Source organism: Morone saxatilis, unplaced genomic scaffold, assembly GCF_004916995.1.
Source record: "Morone saxatilis isolate NCDOM2014 unplaced genomic scaffold, NCSU_SB_2.0 Contig2, whole genome shotgun sequence".
Taxonomy (NCBI): domain Eukaryota; kingdom Metazoa; phylum Chordata; class Actinopteri; family Moronidae; genus Morone; species Morone saxatilis.
Window position 1 is genome coordinate 7,734,066 of NW_023339762.1, and position 14,930 is coordinate 7,748,995.

The following is a 14,930-nucleotide window of genomic DNA, read 5'->3' on the forward strand; positions in this document are numbered from 1 at the left end:
GCCTTCCCAACATCAAATCTGGTGCATATCATGCAGATATGCAGATATCTTGCATGACAGAGATAACATGACAAAAAAAGGCACGACGACATACCAAGAAGAAACAGACAGAGGGAGACTCAACCCTATCTGACGTTTCAGCTTTGTGCAGAAACAACCAGTAAAAATGTACTATAGAGAAACCAAGAGAGTATTTTTTACTTTTATACTCGAGCAAAAGACTTGAATCAGTCTTCTTTTACACAAGTATCTGTACTTGTACTTGAGTAAAGAATGTGTGTACTTTAACCACTCCTCACATTACAGCAGCTCTTTGTTATGTTGAGTACATAAGTACAGATAAAGACGCCAACATAACCCTATTTTTTTCCTTCCCAAAGACAATGATGCATTTTTGATGTGTGTTTTTGTGTTGTGCTTTTCCCTCCTCCACTTTGTGTTGACTGACCGTGCTTGCAGCCTGCGGACGGCCTCCTCATCCTGTCTGGCACGCCTCTCATCTTCCAGAGCATCCTCCAGTTTACCGTACATGTCCTCCAGGTCCCGAACCCGCTGCAGGTACTGCTCCAGCTCAGTGGACTTCTGGGCCACCTGCTCTTCCACCTGCTGCCGTACCTGATGAAGCAGCAAATACAGAGAACTACTTTATCTGGAAGTTAATATCAACACTCCTGTTGAATGGTTTTATTTTATGAAGTGGTCCTATAGGAATACACAAGGTTTTCAAACGCTGCCTCGTTCATCAGCACACCCTTAAAGTGACTATTTCAGTCCAGCCTATATACTAGGTAGTTTATGTGTTCCAGTGCTCCATGCTAACTCTTTAGCACTGTGATAGCAGGTGTGAAGTACACACATTGTAGACAAAAGTACACTTTCCTGTGATTGTGTTTTAGGCATTAAAGAATCAGCAAAGAGACGACTAGGCAATGAACATACAATTTACCAATAATTCTAATAATTCATTGTCTCAGTTATTTATCAAGCAAAAATACTAAACACAATGTAAAGATTTGCTTTTTATTTGATTTCACTATAAATTGAATATATTTGCTTGTTTGGCCAACCAACAGTGACCAAAATGCCTCTACATGAAAACAACTAATGGATGATAAACATCATCTACTACCAAACCACATCCATGCTGTGCACTGAGCATGTCCAGAAGTTATCAGCAGAGGCACTAAAGCACAGTGTTCATGCTTTTTGGATGGTTATGTTTACCAAATGAATATTACAGTAACAAGTATGTGTCTACAACTCAAACAGCAAAGCACATAGAATCACCACATCATCAGCTATATTCATGAAATGTGTAGTGAGCACATCAGACACTCGTCTGCTGTCAAGTTTCAGTTCCAGCTTTAAATGATGTTCACTCTGAGCAGTAATGTGTCTTGGCTTTAAGTCTATTTGAAGTTGTTCGGCTGAGAATCTTTTTTTACGTCTCATTTAACATGACACCGACTCAACCCACACCCCCTAAAATAACACAATACAGTATACCAAAAAGAGGAAGTCGTATTTAAGTTGCTCTTGGTCCACCACTTGTTCTGATGTAACGACTCAGTGGATGAGGAGTGACATACCATTTTCTCTCTCTCCAGGTCCATCCTGTAGCGGTCCTGGAGTTCAGTTTGGGTCTGAAGACGCCTTTGCTCTTCTTCTGCTGCGTTAGCGGCTGCCTCCTCCAAGGCCTGGCCAAAAGAGAAACAGCGGGCAGTCAAACAAAAAAGGCCAGCAGATAAAAGCACCTTCTATATTTTCTTGCAATAGGTTTTCAACCTTAAATTTAGGTGAAATATATGTTTTGCAGAAATGAATAATAATAACATCTAACCAATGTTAAAGGGAGTTATAATGGAAACCGTGGCTTTATCAGATTTATTTTAGTTTTGTAGGCTAAGAGGCAAACTGTCAGTATACAAACAGTATACAAGCAGAAGTAAATGTGTTACTATTTAAAGGTAACACCTTTATTGACAAAGAGATATACAAGCTCTAAAGTGGACTTGAGAGAGAACATAAATACTGCCCACTAAAAATAAATTATTTCTTGGCAAGAAATGCTTTTGAAAAACAACTCAAAGTGACTCAAATGTTTTAGCCCTGCAATTCCAAGCATAGTGTTTATACTATGAACTGTAATGCAAAAACTTTTTTATGGTGATTTTTTTTTTATGGTCCACAGCTTTTGCAGAGTCAGTGGTTGACAAGCAGATATTGCCAACCTGTGCACCTCCAAGGAGATCTATCTAACCTTTACATTCATACACAGCTCAGACATTTTTACTTGCTGCTTTCACCTGCAAAGACATCTCATAGAACTGGATGGACTCGGCTAACATTTTTTACTGGCATCATCTACTAACATTCAACTTTTGAACAGCCGTTACGCAAGACAAACTGAAAGTGTACATAGACTCTTGGTCTCTGCTCATCCTTCTCATTCCTCGGGGGTTCACCGTCGGCCGTTTAACACACTCCACACTGTAAATCTTTGTATCACACAATGTGTCACAAACACTACCTCACTTGTACAATCTATATTTGAAACGGTAAAGCGTGAACTCAGTTTGTCTTCCTGTCTACTACGTGATGGTGGTGATCTTTTTTGCTGTTGGTAACTATTTTTGGTTTGTTTCTTTCTTCTGTCTCGCTGTGTTGTTGTAGATTGCTTTTATCAGTTGGAAAACTCTTAACAGGCGAGAGAGAGGAAGGGTGTTTAACAGCCAGTTAGAACATTTTGTTTTACATGTGTAACAATGTTTTGTACAAAAAAGCAGATTAACATAACAGGAGAAATTCATCTTTAAGTTAATTAACTCGTGATCGAGCAGTAACCTCATGCTGACTTGTGTCACCCAGCTGTGAACGGTCTCAAGACTGCGACAATTATACTTGTAGCAGCTTAGTGTGATCACTGCAGATGACCCTGAGTCTCTCTCTCTTTCTCTCTCTGTGTGGCTATATACAGTATGTGTGTTCTTTGTGCATTCATGCAAAAGTCTATGTGAGACAGGACTTTCACCTCAATGGCAGATTGTTGTGCATTCATGGGAGAGCAGTGTCGCCCCAGACAAAGACAAACTGTTGTTCTCTCTGCTGAGCTGCATGTTACACAATTACAACATGAACTAGTTTGACTTACTGTTGCTGCATTTCACCGTTTGTCACCACCCTGCTGATGGCTGCAACATCCCCAGTGCTGTAACTGTAACGTAGTAGCTGTGTTTCAGATCAGTTAAAGGATAATAACCTCTGAAAAGATTTATCTGGGCTCTCCATTATTTCTCAGATTAGACATATAATGTCTAAATGCATCTTGGTAAAGTTTGGTGGCCTGTAACAGCAGCAACAATGGTGGAAATACTGAAAGTCCTGGTCCCAGATGTATAAATGATGCCCACACACAAAACGATACACTATTTCCCCCCACATGAACAGTTATTTAAAAAAGCAGAACATGTGGTCAGAATAAGCACACAAAGTATACCTCAGTCCAGGTCTATACACGGTAGACGTAAGTGATATAGTATTATAAGGTGGAGATGGAAAATAAGAGACACAATCTAAATAATAAAACATTGTTTTTTTTGGGTTGTTTTTTTGTGAAGCACTGTAGAATTTGTTTTGATAACTCTGCTGTAAACTGAATCATTGATTATCTTTCTGGCATTTAGGATGATTGAGCTATCACTGCCAAAGATTGCATACAGGTACAGCTATTAGGTGATGAATTAATAATATAAGCTGTGTGCAATGAAATCTGCTCTGGGGCTGTTGGAGAGTCTTACCAGTTTGGAAAAATGTAGTTTCTTAACGACTGGTGTGAAGACTACAGTAGTGGAGCAGGCAGAATTATTGATATGGAAATGAGTCTTGAAGGGCATCTAAATCCATTTTATTTGTGATATTGCACTACACAAATAAAACTGACTTTGATTACAGTTACAGTTGTAGTTTGCAGTGGTGTTGACCGGAACTGCATTATATTCAGAGGTGTTTCTGAAAAGGTTGGCGTATAATAGAAGCACATTTCAATATAATGCATTTCAGCACCTAATGTCATAACCTGTAACAGATTATTTATAGCGATAAACAGTATGTTTCAATCTAATGTATGACATCAGCTCTCTACTGACTGAAGCCAACCCTTCCTGTTAACCTCACATTTACCATATTAACAGGAAGCAGCCAGTCGTCAGCAGCATTTGGGGGAATCCACATAATCACTGAATTTTAACACGACTGTTTATCAGTCAGCAGTATCAACAGACACAACAACAGGAGTGTGAGTCAGATTTAGGGAGATTTACTGGAAAACAGGTTTATGTCGCACCTCTGCCCCTGTTTTATTCAATACACATTCCTCTGACTGCAGCGAGTGACAGACTATTGTTAGTCAGAGGCTGCAGGGCGGAGCTGATCCATTATTGGTATTCATGAGCTGGCAGCAGTGTTGGGGAGGAGTAATTAAAGTAGTAGTTTAACTGCATTTTTTCAGCAGCCTGCTGATAGTTCAACTGCATTCATATTCATGATTATAGTGGTTTCAGTTACCAATTGTCACGTTTTTGTGTAGTTGACTACAGGAACTACAAACAATTCTGGGCCATAAAAGGAAAGAATGTTTTTTTTGTTTTTTCTTTTTCTTTTGCTTCTCTAAGTTGGATTGTCAGCTCACTTGTGAAAAAGATTTGTCTACAGTTTCTAATTTCTAATCTGAATTAGTAAAACTAAAGTTAAATATATTAAGTATCCATTAGTCATAAGTATTGTTTATTGCTATTAAGAAATGTTATTTTAGAGGTTACCTGCTAACTGAGTAATCCTGTTTGGTGCAATACCCCCTCCTGGACACTAGTTTCTGGAGGGCAAGTGTCTGACTGATGGGCATTGTACCAAAGCTGATATTCCTGCACTTTCCCATGAATACTGGGGTATTAATTTTTTTTGTTTATGTATTAAAAGTTGGCACTATTTTTAATAAATCAACTCCATGGCTTTTTCTTTTTTTTGCTGGAATGTGACTTTTTGTATTATATTTTCTATTACATGTTCATGTAATTTGATATTTTCTTTACAAAGTAGTTTGAACTACTGCTACTTTCTAAGTAGCTTCAGTGAACCTGACTATATTTGCCCCTAGGGTAGCTTTGCTGTAGTTCAACTTATTTCAGTCTAAATTGGTCACTTGCAAAGCTTTGTTTTAATAGCTTCCTCAACACTGGTTGGCAGTGAGTTTCAGAGGATACCAGCAGTGTTTTTAGGTGACCTACTTTAATTGTTGTGTGAAACACAATTATGTGCATGTGTGTCTATAACCAGCAGTGTGACAGAAACAGGGTTGCTGCAGTGTACTGTGTTTTAAAAAGAAATAGACATAATGTGATATTATAATAAAAGTGTTTGTTAAACCTAAGAAACCCTAGTATTTTCATCCCGTTAAAGGGTCATTTTAACTGTTGATGATAATAATAATAAGATTTTTTTTTATTCTCCTGCCAAAATCTTGTACCATTACACAGAAACATTACAGAGCTCCACAGGTAATGCATGTTACTCTCAGTCTTTGTTATTTTAAGGTGTGACGTTATCTCTGAGGAATGTTGTTGAATCAGCTTTGAGACCTTGTTGATCTGCAGTTGTGATGACGTCAAAGTGACCGTAACTGCAGTGATGATTAAACTGATCTATTTATAGCTTTTCATTCTCAGAAATGTACACTACACGTACATGTACACTATCCTTCTGGTGCCCAGAACTAACAATCTCAGCTGAAGCAAAGGATGCATGACAAGTTATTATGACGGCAAAGATTTTATCTTATAGCAAGGTAAACTACAGTGTCCATTTTACAAAGTAATCTACCAGAAATGTGCCCTTGCAGATACTATGTTGCAGTGAATTGAGCCTCATACAAATGAATAAAGGGGGCTGCGTTTTTTTTCTTCACACAAGCCTAAAAGTCGGTCTGAACACGGCCTTTAAGGATTCAGTCCGTGATAATAAAACCAGCTTTTAAAAATTCTGTCTGTGTGAAGATTGATCTTCTTGAGTGGACTTGGAGCAGACCAAAACCCCTCATCTGTCTGCTTGAGGCAAGATGTGATTGATGATGCAGTATAATTCAAGTACAAAAGAAGCCTGGGTACAGTGGATGAATAGAGACCCCATGAGTTTACTTTCCAGCTGAGGAACTATCCAGATGAAGAACAGAACAGACACTTTAAATCTGCAAAACCAGCTGAGTCAGCTTTGAAAATGACAACACGTGAGTCTTAAATTCCCACACAGCTTGAAGAACAAAGTCCTTTTCAAACTGAAAAGATAATGCTCTGTCTGTGCTGCTTCAAAAACTACTTGGGAACAACTTGTCTTCTTCCTCCAGGTCACTTTATTCTTGATCCTGGGAGGGGAATGCCTTCACTCCTCCCTGTTTTTATTTTATTTATTTAACTCTCCGAGTTGTTTGCTCTGTGTTTTTTTTTTTTTTTTTTAAACCTCCTTATCTCTATTGTCCTCTCTGGAAATCCCTCAGGTTCCATCCCTGACAAATTCCAGTAAATTACTTCCTCAATAGCACTTTCCTTTTATTCTTTTGTTAGTCACTTATTTAAACAGGAAAAAAAAGCATACCCGTATGTCAGCTGTGCAGTGGTTCCGCCTACAGCGGTATCTACAGATAACATTTGTGTTTATAATGTCCAGTGTTCTTTAATTTTTGTCACTCTCTGCACGACCCTAGTCACCACACCATCCCACCTGCTCTTCCCATTGTCCTTGAATCCAGATGTATCTTCTTTGCCAATCCAGCTCTCTGTTTTGTGTTGTTTGTCTTGGAACGGGGTGTTTGTTTGGGGTTTGTTTTGGCAGATATTTGAATACTTTAAGAAGATTTTAAGAATGCAAAACAACTGATGCACATTTTCTTTTTACTATACTGAGAATAATCTGTTAGATATGCACACTGGGCTTGTTTGCACTCCATCATCTTGACAGTCCAATCTTTACCGTCACATCATGGATCACTCCTGCCTTTCTCACTCCCACGCTGAGCTATTTTAAATTCAGCATACTACAAAAAGGAACTAATGTGCTAGACGTTTCCTGACCAGACTGGATTCACAGGGGAACATTTTATGTGTGCGTGTTTGTCTGTCTTGTCTGTCTCTGTTTTCTCCTCACCTTCCTCATGTTCTCCAGTTCAAGTTGTTTAACCTCATTGGCCGTCTGCAGCTCCCTCATCCTCAGCTCCAGCTCCTCCTGTTCAGCCTGCTGCTTCAGCCGCAGCTCCCGCCGCTTCTGTCGAGCCTCGCGGTGCGGCGCCGGCCGGCCCTGACGCAGCAGGGTCACACAGGTCTGAATAGCTGCGTGGACACATGGGAAGATGAAAAAAAATCAGTTGCAATTTCATTCAAAGCTGTCTGTAAACGAGCGTAAAACTAACACAAGGTCCAGATTATCAATGAAGAGCTGTGAAGCATTAGTGTCTCAAAACCATTGTGTGACAAAATTGTAGGAAAAAACACAAAAATCTGTTCATCAATAGCCTTCATATTTTGATTATTAAATCAATCATTTGATTTTTCTAAGCAAAGTGCCAAATACACACACACACACACACACACACATATATATATATATTTGTAAATTAAATTTGTAATTAATTTATTCTTGTATGGTTGTCTTTGGGTTTTGGACAAAAGATTATTTTTTTTTTAATTTGTTTGGGCTCTGCGAAAGTGCATATTTCACTATTTTCTGACATTCTATAGACACAACTAATTGAGGAAATAATATGCAGATTAAGCAGTAATGAAAATAACTAAGTTGTAGCCCCTGAGCTTTTATCTTTAATTGACCTCATTTACTTGTTGGACAAAATTGTTATTAAAATGAATTTCACAGTATTGCTGAAGTTTTTACACAAATAAGATTAATAATTTAATAATAATTTTTTTTTTTTTAAATTGGTGTCATCATGGTACTACTCACCCTGGATCCACTCCTGCTTCTTCTTCTTGTCTGACGCACTGATTTCAAAGGTTTTTTGTGACGACTTGATGAGGAAGAGACACTTCTTTCCTTCTTTATCTTGTAAAGCCTGCAGACAAAACCACAGATGAAGATTATACCAGCTGATAAATACATCAATGTGAGCATAAAGAGCACCCAACAGTATGCAGATGCACAATCAATATCTTGTGTGACAAAACTGGATCCATTTTTTAACTTGTGTTGACTCATTGCTTCATCAACTATAAAATGAAGTACTGATCCAAGGTTAAATATAACTTCTATCTGTATTTGTTTTTTATCCTTGGGACTTTCCTCTTTTATCTACTGAACTCACCATGTCTGATATAAGATAACATGGGAATCAACCCCATAATTCACTTATACCCAACTAATCATTATATCTAACTATAGCTAACATCACTGTACTGTAGTAAACACATATGATTGACCCATGATGCAGCACCAACTGTGAAGCTCAGATCTGTGTATTAGATGCAGGTAATATTCCTGATATTCTGTAACACCTGTTTTCAGATATCACATTGATCAATATAAAGTCCAGGGGGACTGAGAGACAAGTGGACGAGCAGGTTCTTGCCTCCACGCTGCAGTTTCCGTCCAGTAAGATATCTCCTTTCTGTTCGGCCAGGTCCTCGCCGACGTAGTAGGAGATGGAGTTCGGCTTCAGCATGAACCAGCGCTCCGTCCAGTTCTTCCTCTTGTGACCCTTCTTCATCATGTAGCCCTGCAGAGACATGAATGTTTTTTTGAATAAAAGACATTTTTGTCTCTATTTGACCCCAGTAATACACTGACTCATGCTTTCATAAGAAGATATACAGCCCTGCCCCACATGACCACAAACTCTCATTCCTTATTTTATATATATCGCAAAGACTAGGGGCAGTAATAAAGGGGCAGAGCTTAACGAACCATCAGTTTCATTAAGACTGTATCGTCATAATCTGCCCACCTGTTTGAGCACGTCCAGGATGAGCTCCTGGTAGACCTCGTTGATGCCCATGGAGAGCGTTTGGCGGTCCATGCCCTTGCTGAAGTGGCCCGACCCCACCACGCCAATGAGCTCCCAGACGTTCAGACTCTGCTGCTTCGAGTTCAGCTGCAGTTTGTAGTCCTCAAAACGCTCCTCAACCCAGCTGCCCCCCATCGCCTCCGTCAGTTTACGCAGGAAGTACTCGATCTGTGTGTGGAGACAACGTACAGAGAGCATATGGTAGTGCAAAGACATACATACTTACACAGGCAGGACAATGGGATTTTTTTTATTTATTAAAACATACAACTGTTTTTATTTATAACATTTATATTGAAGAGAACTGTTCTGTATTTTTCCTCCTTCTCTACGTGGGCTGATTGGAGCGTATACATTTACATTTCTTTTGCAAACAATCTTCCTGTAATTCAGCTCTTATGTTTGTTATACCCAACAATAAATCTTCCAGCATTTGTTAAAGAACAGGAAGCTGGAGACTTCCTTTTCTGCTCTTGAGCAACAGACATTTTCAACTGGCAAGTTACTGCAGCAGTGAAGCACCACATATACAGTAGTACAATTAAAATCCCCTTCTGAGTTCATGTCTGACCTCAGTATGACCTTGAAATGACCAAAAGCCTATGTCAATTAGCTGTGATTGCAGTGGGAAGCTAGCACTGCTGACAAATACTGGCTAATTTGATTCTATTAGATTTATATAAATAACTTCCCCCTCAGTGAGTACCCAGCCATTTCGGAGGAAGTCCTATGTGTAAAGATCAGAAGTCCAAATCAGGAAAACCTGATTCAAGATCAGAATTTTTTAAATATACAATTCTGAAGTGTGGAAGAATAAGTATTTTAATTTTTACTGACAGCAGCATTAAAAACAAGGTTTCTAGTCTGAGGTTGGACTGGAGTTCCAATTACTGATAGCTGAAATCAAATGCTTGATCAGGTTCTCAGACTTATCCGCCCTCCATTTGATCAGACATTGCCTCATCTCAGTCAGGAAACTTTCTTCACTACAGACTGTATTTTATTTGGCAAAAGTTTTTATTTAAACACTGATTAATTGAACTGTTTGGCGTAAATAAAAAGGGTTATTATATTCCACAAAAGGTATAGAAGTATTGTATTGGAATAATGTAAGGCCAATGTCCAGTATTGTGTCAGCGGTGATATATAGGATAAGCTTGAAGTTAGGAATCTGCACCTGAGATATAATTTTTATAATTTGAAGCTGATATTACAGGGCCTGAATCCGGTTTGTAAACTGCTAGGTGGTCTTTAATATGTCGAGGGAACAACCAGCAGTGTTTCCAGTTCTGTTTTACTTGAGGTGGATGTGTGTATGATCACTGCTGGGGTATTGGACACAAAGTAGTCGTATCAATTTGGCACAAAAATAGGAATATACCCTTTCTTCAACACTCACCTCCTCAGTGACCATGATCAGCGGGTATCTGTCCTCAGACAGGAAGTTGAAGATGCACCAGATCTTGAAGGCGTCATCGTTGGTGATAAATAATTGGCTTTGATTCAAGTTTTTCCTGAAGCACAACGTCCAGCACATTTTGTTGAAATCCTGACGGTCAAAGTTATCCGTCACCTGCAGCAAAGCAGAACAACAGCTCTGGTGAGTCATGGTTACATGTTATAGTATTCATATATTTGATAATAATAATAATAATAATAATAATAATGATAATGAATAATGATAATAATGATAATATGATAATAATTGATCAATAATAATAATTACATGTGCAATATCACTTAACTATTAAAGGAAGGAATAACGCACTCAGCCAAGGTGATTTTTCACAACCTCACAACCCAATAGCTGTTTTTAATAGCTTACTGATTATAAACCCTGTATAAAAAGGTGTTGATACTAAATTAGGATATTACTTTATTAAACAGACCAGGTATTCAAAACTATTATGAGAGAGAAAAAACACATGAGAAAAAGTGGTGACCAAAATGTCCAAATGTCTAACGCACAATATGCTGAGAACAAAATGGAACTTGAAATTCTGAAAGTGAAGGCCTCATATACACATTTTCATTCATACATGTTGACAGTATGTTTTCCCAGAGAGATGTGTCAAATCCTGTCCAAAACTGTAAAAACAAAAACAAATGAGGAAGGAAAGTAAGTAAAGAAAAATCTCTAGGAGTCAAATACCAGAGCTAAATGAGGAAAGCTCTTGAAAAGGTACAATCGGTGCTGGGGAGGGGAAATGTTCTCCTTGAGCCGGTGAACAGGAACGTCTCCATGGAGACTCCTGGCAGAACGACTGTGCAATCGTGTGGATTAGAAGCACGTCTCGTCCTGCTGGCAGTCGTCCCGTCAAACAAACCACCAGCAAACCCCAAAAACAACTCAAGCGCTTGCTCTGATTAAAACAACGATCCAAACACAAAGTGAACTCTGAAACTGCATTTGACTATTAAAATTATTAGCGTAAGCAATGTGGGAAATATAGTTCGGTTGTTATTGTGGTTTGAGCAGCCAGTGATGCAGAACTTGGTTTCATAACCTACGAAGTTCTCATCCATACTTGCTCATTAATAATAATAAAAATAATAACAACAACAGTTGAAACAACAGCAACAAATAAGTATGTGAGCAGTATATTAAGAAAATTAAGTTCTTTCTTATAACGTTGGGGGTTCCCACGCTACAATGAACACCACATAAAGAGGCTTTTATTTCTAAAAATGAAGTCAAATTTAAATAAGAAAAAACACAAATGTTAAGACAGGATGAAAAGTTATAAAAATTAAACAGATCTCACTTTGTGACTACCAGTCATTACAATTTAGATTGACATACAAGTCTCCGTCACAGGGTTCTCATCAGAAAATGAGACGGATGCATGTTGCATGTTGATGAATATACACACTTTTTTAGTACAAATACACTCAAGAAAACCAAGCAATTTCCAAAAACCCTAAAGTTAATTCTCCAAAAGAAAAGAATCACAAGGCAGAATAGAAGATGACAACAAAGAGAGAGAGAGAGAGACATTCAGCCCAAGTTGTCGTTTCTATAGCTACACAGGATCTGATGCAACTTTCTATTGTGCTAACTGAGAGTGAGTGCCTTTGTGGAAACCTGTGCTGGATGTTAAAGGGATTCCCACCTAAAGTCTTTAAAAAACATCTCATCCCCTGTAGGCTCGAAAGCTAGCTGTAAAACGTTTGTTCACTTATTTAAATCATTCATCATTTTAATGTTTTTAAAAACACTTGAATGGATAACAGGATGTATTTCAAACGTTTTCACAGCAGAAATAGACACTTCTCAAATCACTGCTGCAGGATATTGTACATGCTCAGTATGTTCAAAACAATCATTGTTTCCCCAAAATGTAGTAAATACAGTGCTTTGCTATTAGCTTGGTGGAAAGACTTGCAGTTTTCTCATGAAGACTTCCAACTTAATTTAAAGTGCCGAAGCAGAGAAGGTCATCACTGCAGGAGAAGTTTTAAAATTTTTATTTCAACATGAAAATTGCCAGGATTGGAATCCACTTGGAACACGTTTTTTTGTCTTAATGCTTTTCATGTTTTGTCTAATATTCTGTCCATTTATCTACTTTACTCCTGAAGAATATTGTCTGTTTAAGTGTTTTTTAGTTGGAATAAACTTAAAACTAAACTTGACATTCAAGCTGAACACAGCTGCTGTTTTTTGGGGGGATTTGTTCGTTTAAAGATGAAGCTGGTCACACGCCGCTCAACCTACAGGTGGTGTTTACACTCTAAAGATAGATTGTGGGTGGGGTTTCACTTTAAAACATTGGCACTTCTCCTGTCATCAGTTCAAACTGTGGGTGCTTCCAGCCAGATACTGACTCAAAACTGCCATTAATCAGCAGCATGACTGCGTCCCTCATGTGAGGATGAGGATGGTGGGGGAGTCGTCTGTATCATTGTGATCTTGGATGAGTCAGCATGGACTGACTGCAGAGACAAACGCTGGCAGGATGACAGGCAGGGAGGGAACAGTAGTGAAGTTGTGAAAATCGGGTTTGTTATGAAAGAGCAGCTCTTCTTCTACCATTGTTGTGTCATGCTCGTATCGTTTTTCTTTGTCCTTGTGGCTCGCTGGTTCTCTTTCTCTCTCTCTCTGTGTCTCTTTCTATCACTCTCTCTCTCTACACTGAAACAATGAGAGCCTTGTCAGCGCTGCCTCCCCTCCTTCTCCACTGCCACATGTTCATTAGGATTCCGGATCCAGACTCCAGCCTTATCTCCTGCATCCCAAACCTGCAGACGCATTTACAACTCGCACAGAAACTCCACAGTGCGAAAAAAGAGGCAAGTAGTGTCGGGTTAAACAGCGAGACAGTGAAAAGTGTTGTTACCAGCTGAACAGGATTATCAGCTCTTTAATCAAGGGGTTTGCTGCAAAGGAAATATTCGCCAGCGATGACGGGAACGGTCGAGAAGACATGATGTAAAATGAAAGTCATATAAAAAGGAGAAATGAGAAGAGTCTCTTCTCCAAAGCATAAAACCACCATGGCACTCCGCAGGTGTTGGTTGGGGTTGTTCTTTCAACTTCAATGATCCCAATCACCCACTTAACTCTCAGTGGTATCTAGCAGTTAGTGTTGGGGGGGAGGGGATTGGGGGGGTATCAGTCTGTGAGATTTTTCCCTCCATCCCCATCAAATTTAACAGAAACACCGATTTATTCAATCACTATATAGAATATAGTGATTATCTAGCCTCTAGATAATCAGCACAACACGCTACCGACACTGAAGAAATAGTCCCATTGAATTGTGAGGTTCTAATATCTCTCACTTTATATGGGGTGGAGAAGGGGTTCATTCTTAGATACACCTCTCAGTATAACCCAGTACAGTTCAACAGCACCACAAACTACAGCCTCCAAATGATCATACAGTTGAATTCACACCCCTCTAAAACAGTCTCGACAAAAACATTATAACATTATAATCTTGACAAATGTATGATTTATTTTGGGACTGTATAAGACTGTTCAGTTTGAGTTAGGTATAAACTGGCAACTGAGTGAACTGAATAAACAGATTCTTCAGACAGAGACTCGAGTCAGACTTAAGTCACAAAATAGTAGGATTTAATATTGTTTTGACCTATTAGGCCCTGAAATAAAAAAGAAAAACAACAACAAAAGTCAGTCGTGCATCTCCACACTGCTTGGATGTCTCATTATTTGACCAGTAAAATGTAAAAATGGACATAGTGTCAGCTGTGTAGAAACATTGTTAACACAGCTTTAAAATTAAAAGTGCAATGTCCTCAAGACTGATTTAGTTTCAGACAGCAGTAGCTAATAAAGTCACATGTATGTTGTTTTCATGATTTGGGTTAAGTGACCCTGAGGAAAAATTTAAAATTAAAAAAAAAAAAAGGATAGACATTTGGAGTTGAAACCAATATGACAAAGATATCAGAACTATTGCCAAACAAATGTACCAAAAACACATAAAGGTGATATTTCAGTAAGCAGAGCTGCAGCTGGTTATTACACACACACACACACACACACACACAGGGCATTTCAGGGTAACAGAGGATCACTTGTCTTTGTGTGACGCTCCATCAAACCACTAAGTACTAAGTCCTGAGCTTCAACGTCACTTCTGTCTCTGCTGCCGAATCAACAATCTTTAGTGTTTCAGTGTCAGATTACTAAACTCTACCATCTCATCTGTGAGAGTCTCTGTCCTCATCTAGCATTGCTTCACATCTGTATTATAAACACACACACACACACGTAATCTAGGTTTTGTTCTGTTATATTTAGATTTCAGTTTTTCTAGTCTAGCAGCTCCATTCATGTGTAAAATAAGATTCCTGTTGTCCTGCTTTTTCAGTTTCTGGTTACACAACACACACACACACA

At 38.7% G+C, this 14,930-nt stretch overlaps 1 protein-coding gene across 1 annotated transcript in view; it reads right to left on the reverse strand.

The window, feature by feature from the left end:
- Positions 1-14,930, reverse strand: part of swap70b (switching B cell complex subunit SWAP70b) — a gene marked incomplete in the record, with an annotated part of 26,308 nt that overhangs the window by 6,653 nt on the left and 4,725 nt on the right. Inside the window, 7 exon segments of the mRNA XM_035665529.1 lie at positions 449-615; positions 1,590-1,697; positions 7,192-7,373; positions 8,002-8,110; positions 8,624-8,770; positions 8,999-9,226; positions 10,458-10,631. Of these exon segments, the coding sequence (XP_035521422.1) occupies positions 449-615; positions 1,590-1,697; positions 7,192-7,373; positions 8,002-8,110; positions 8,624-8,770; positions 8,999-9,226; positions 10,458-10,631 (1,115 nt within the window).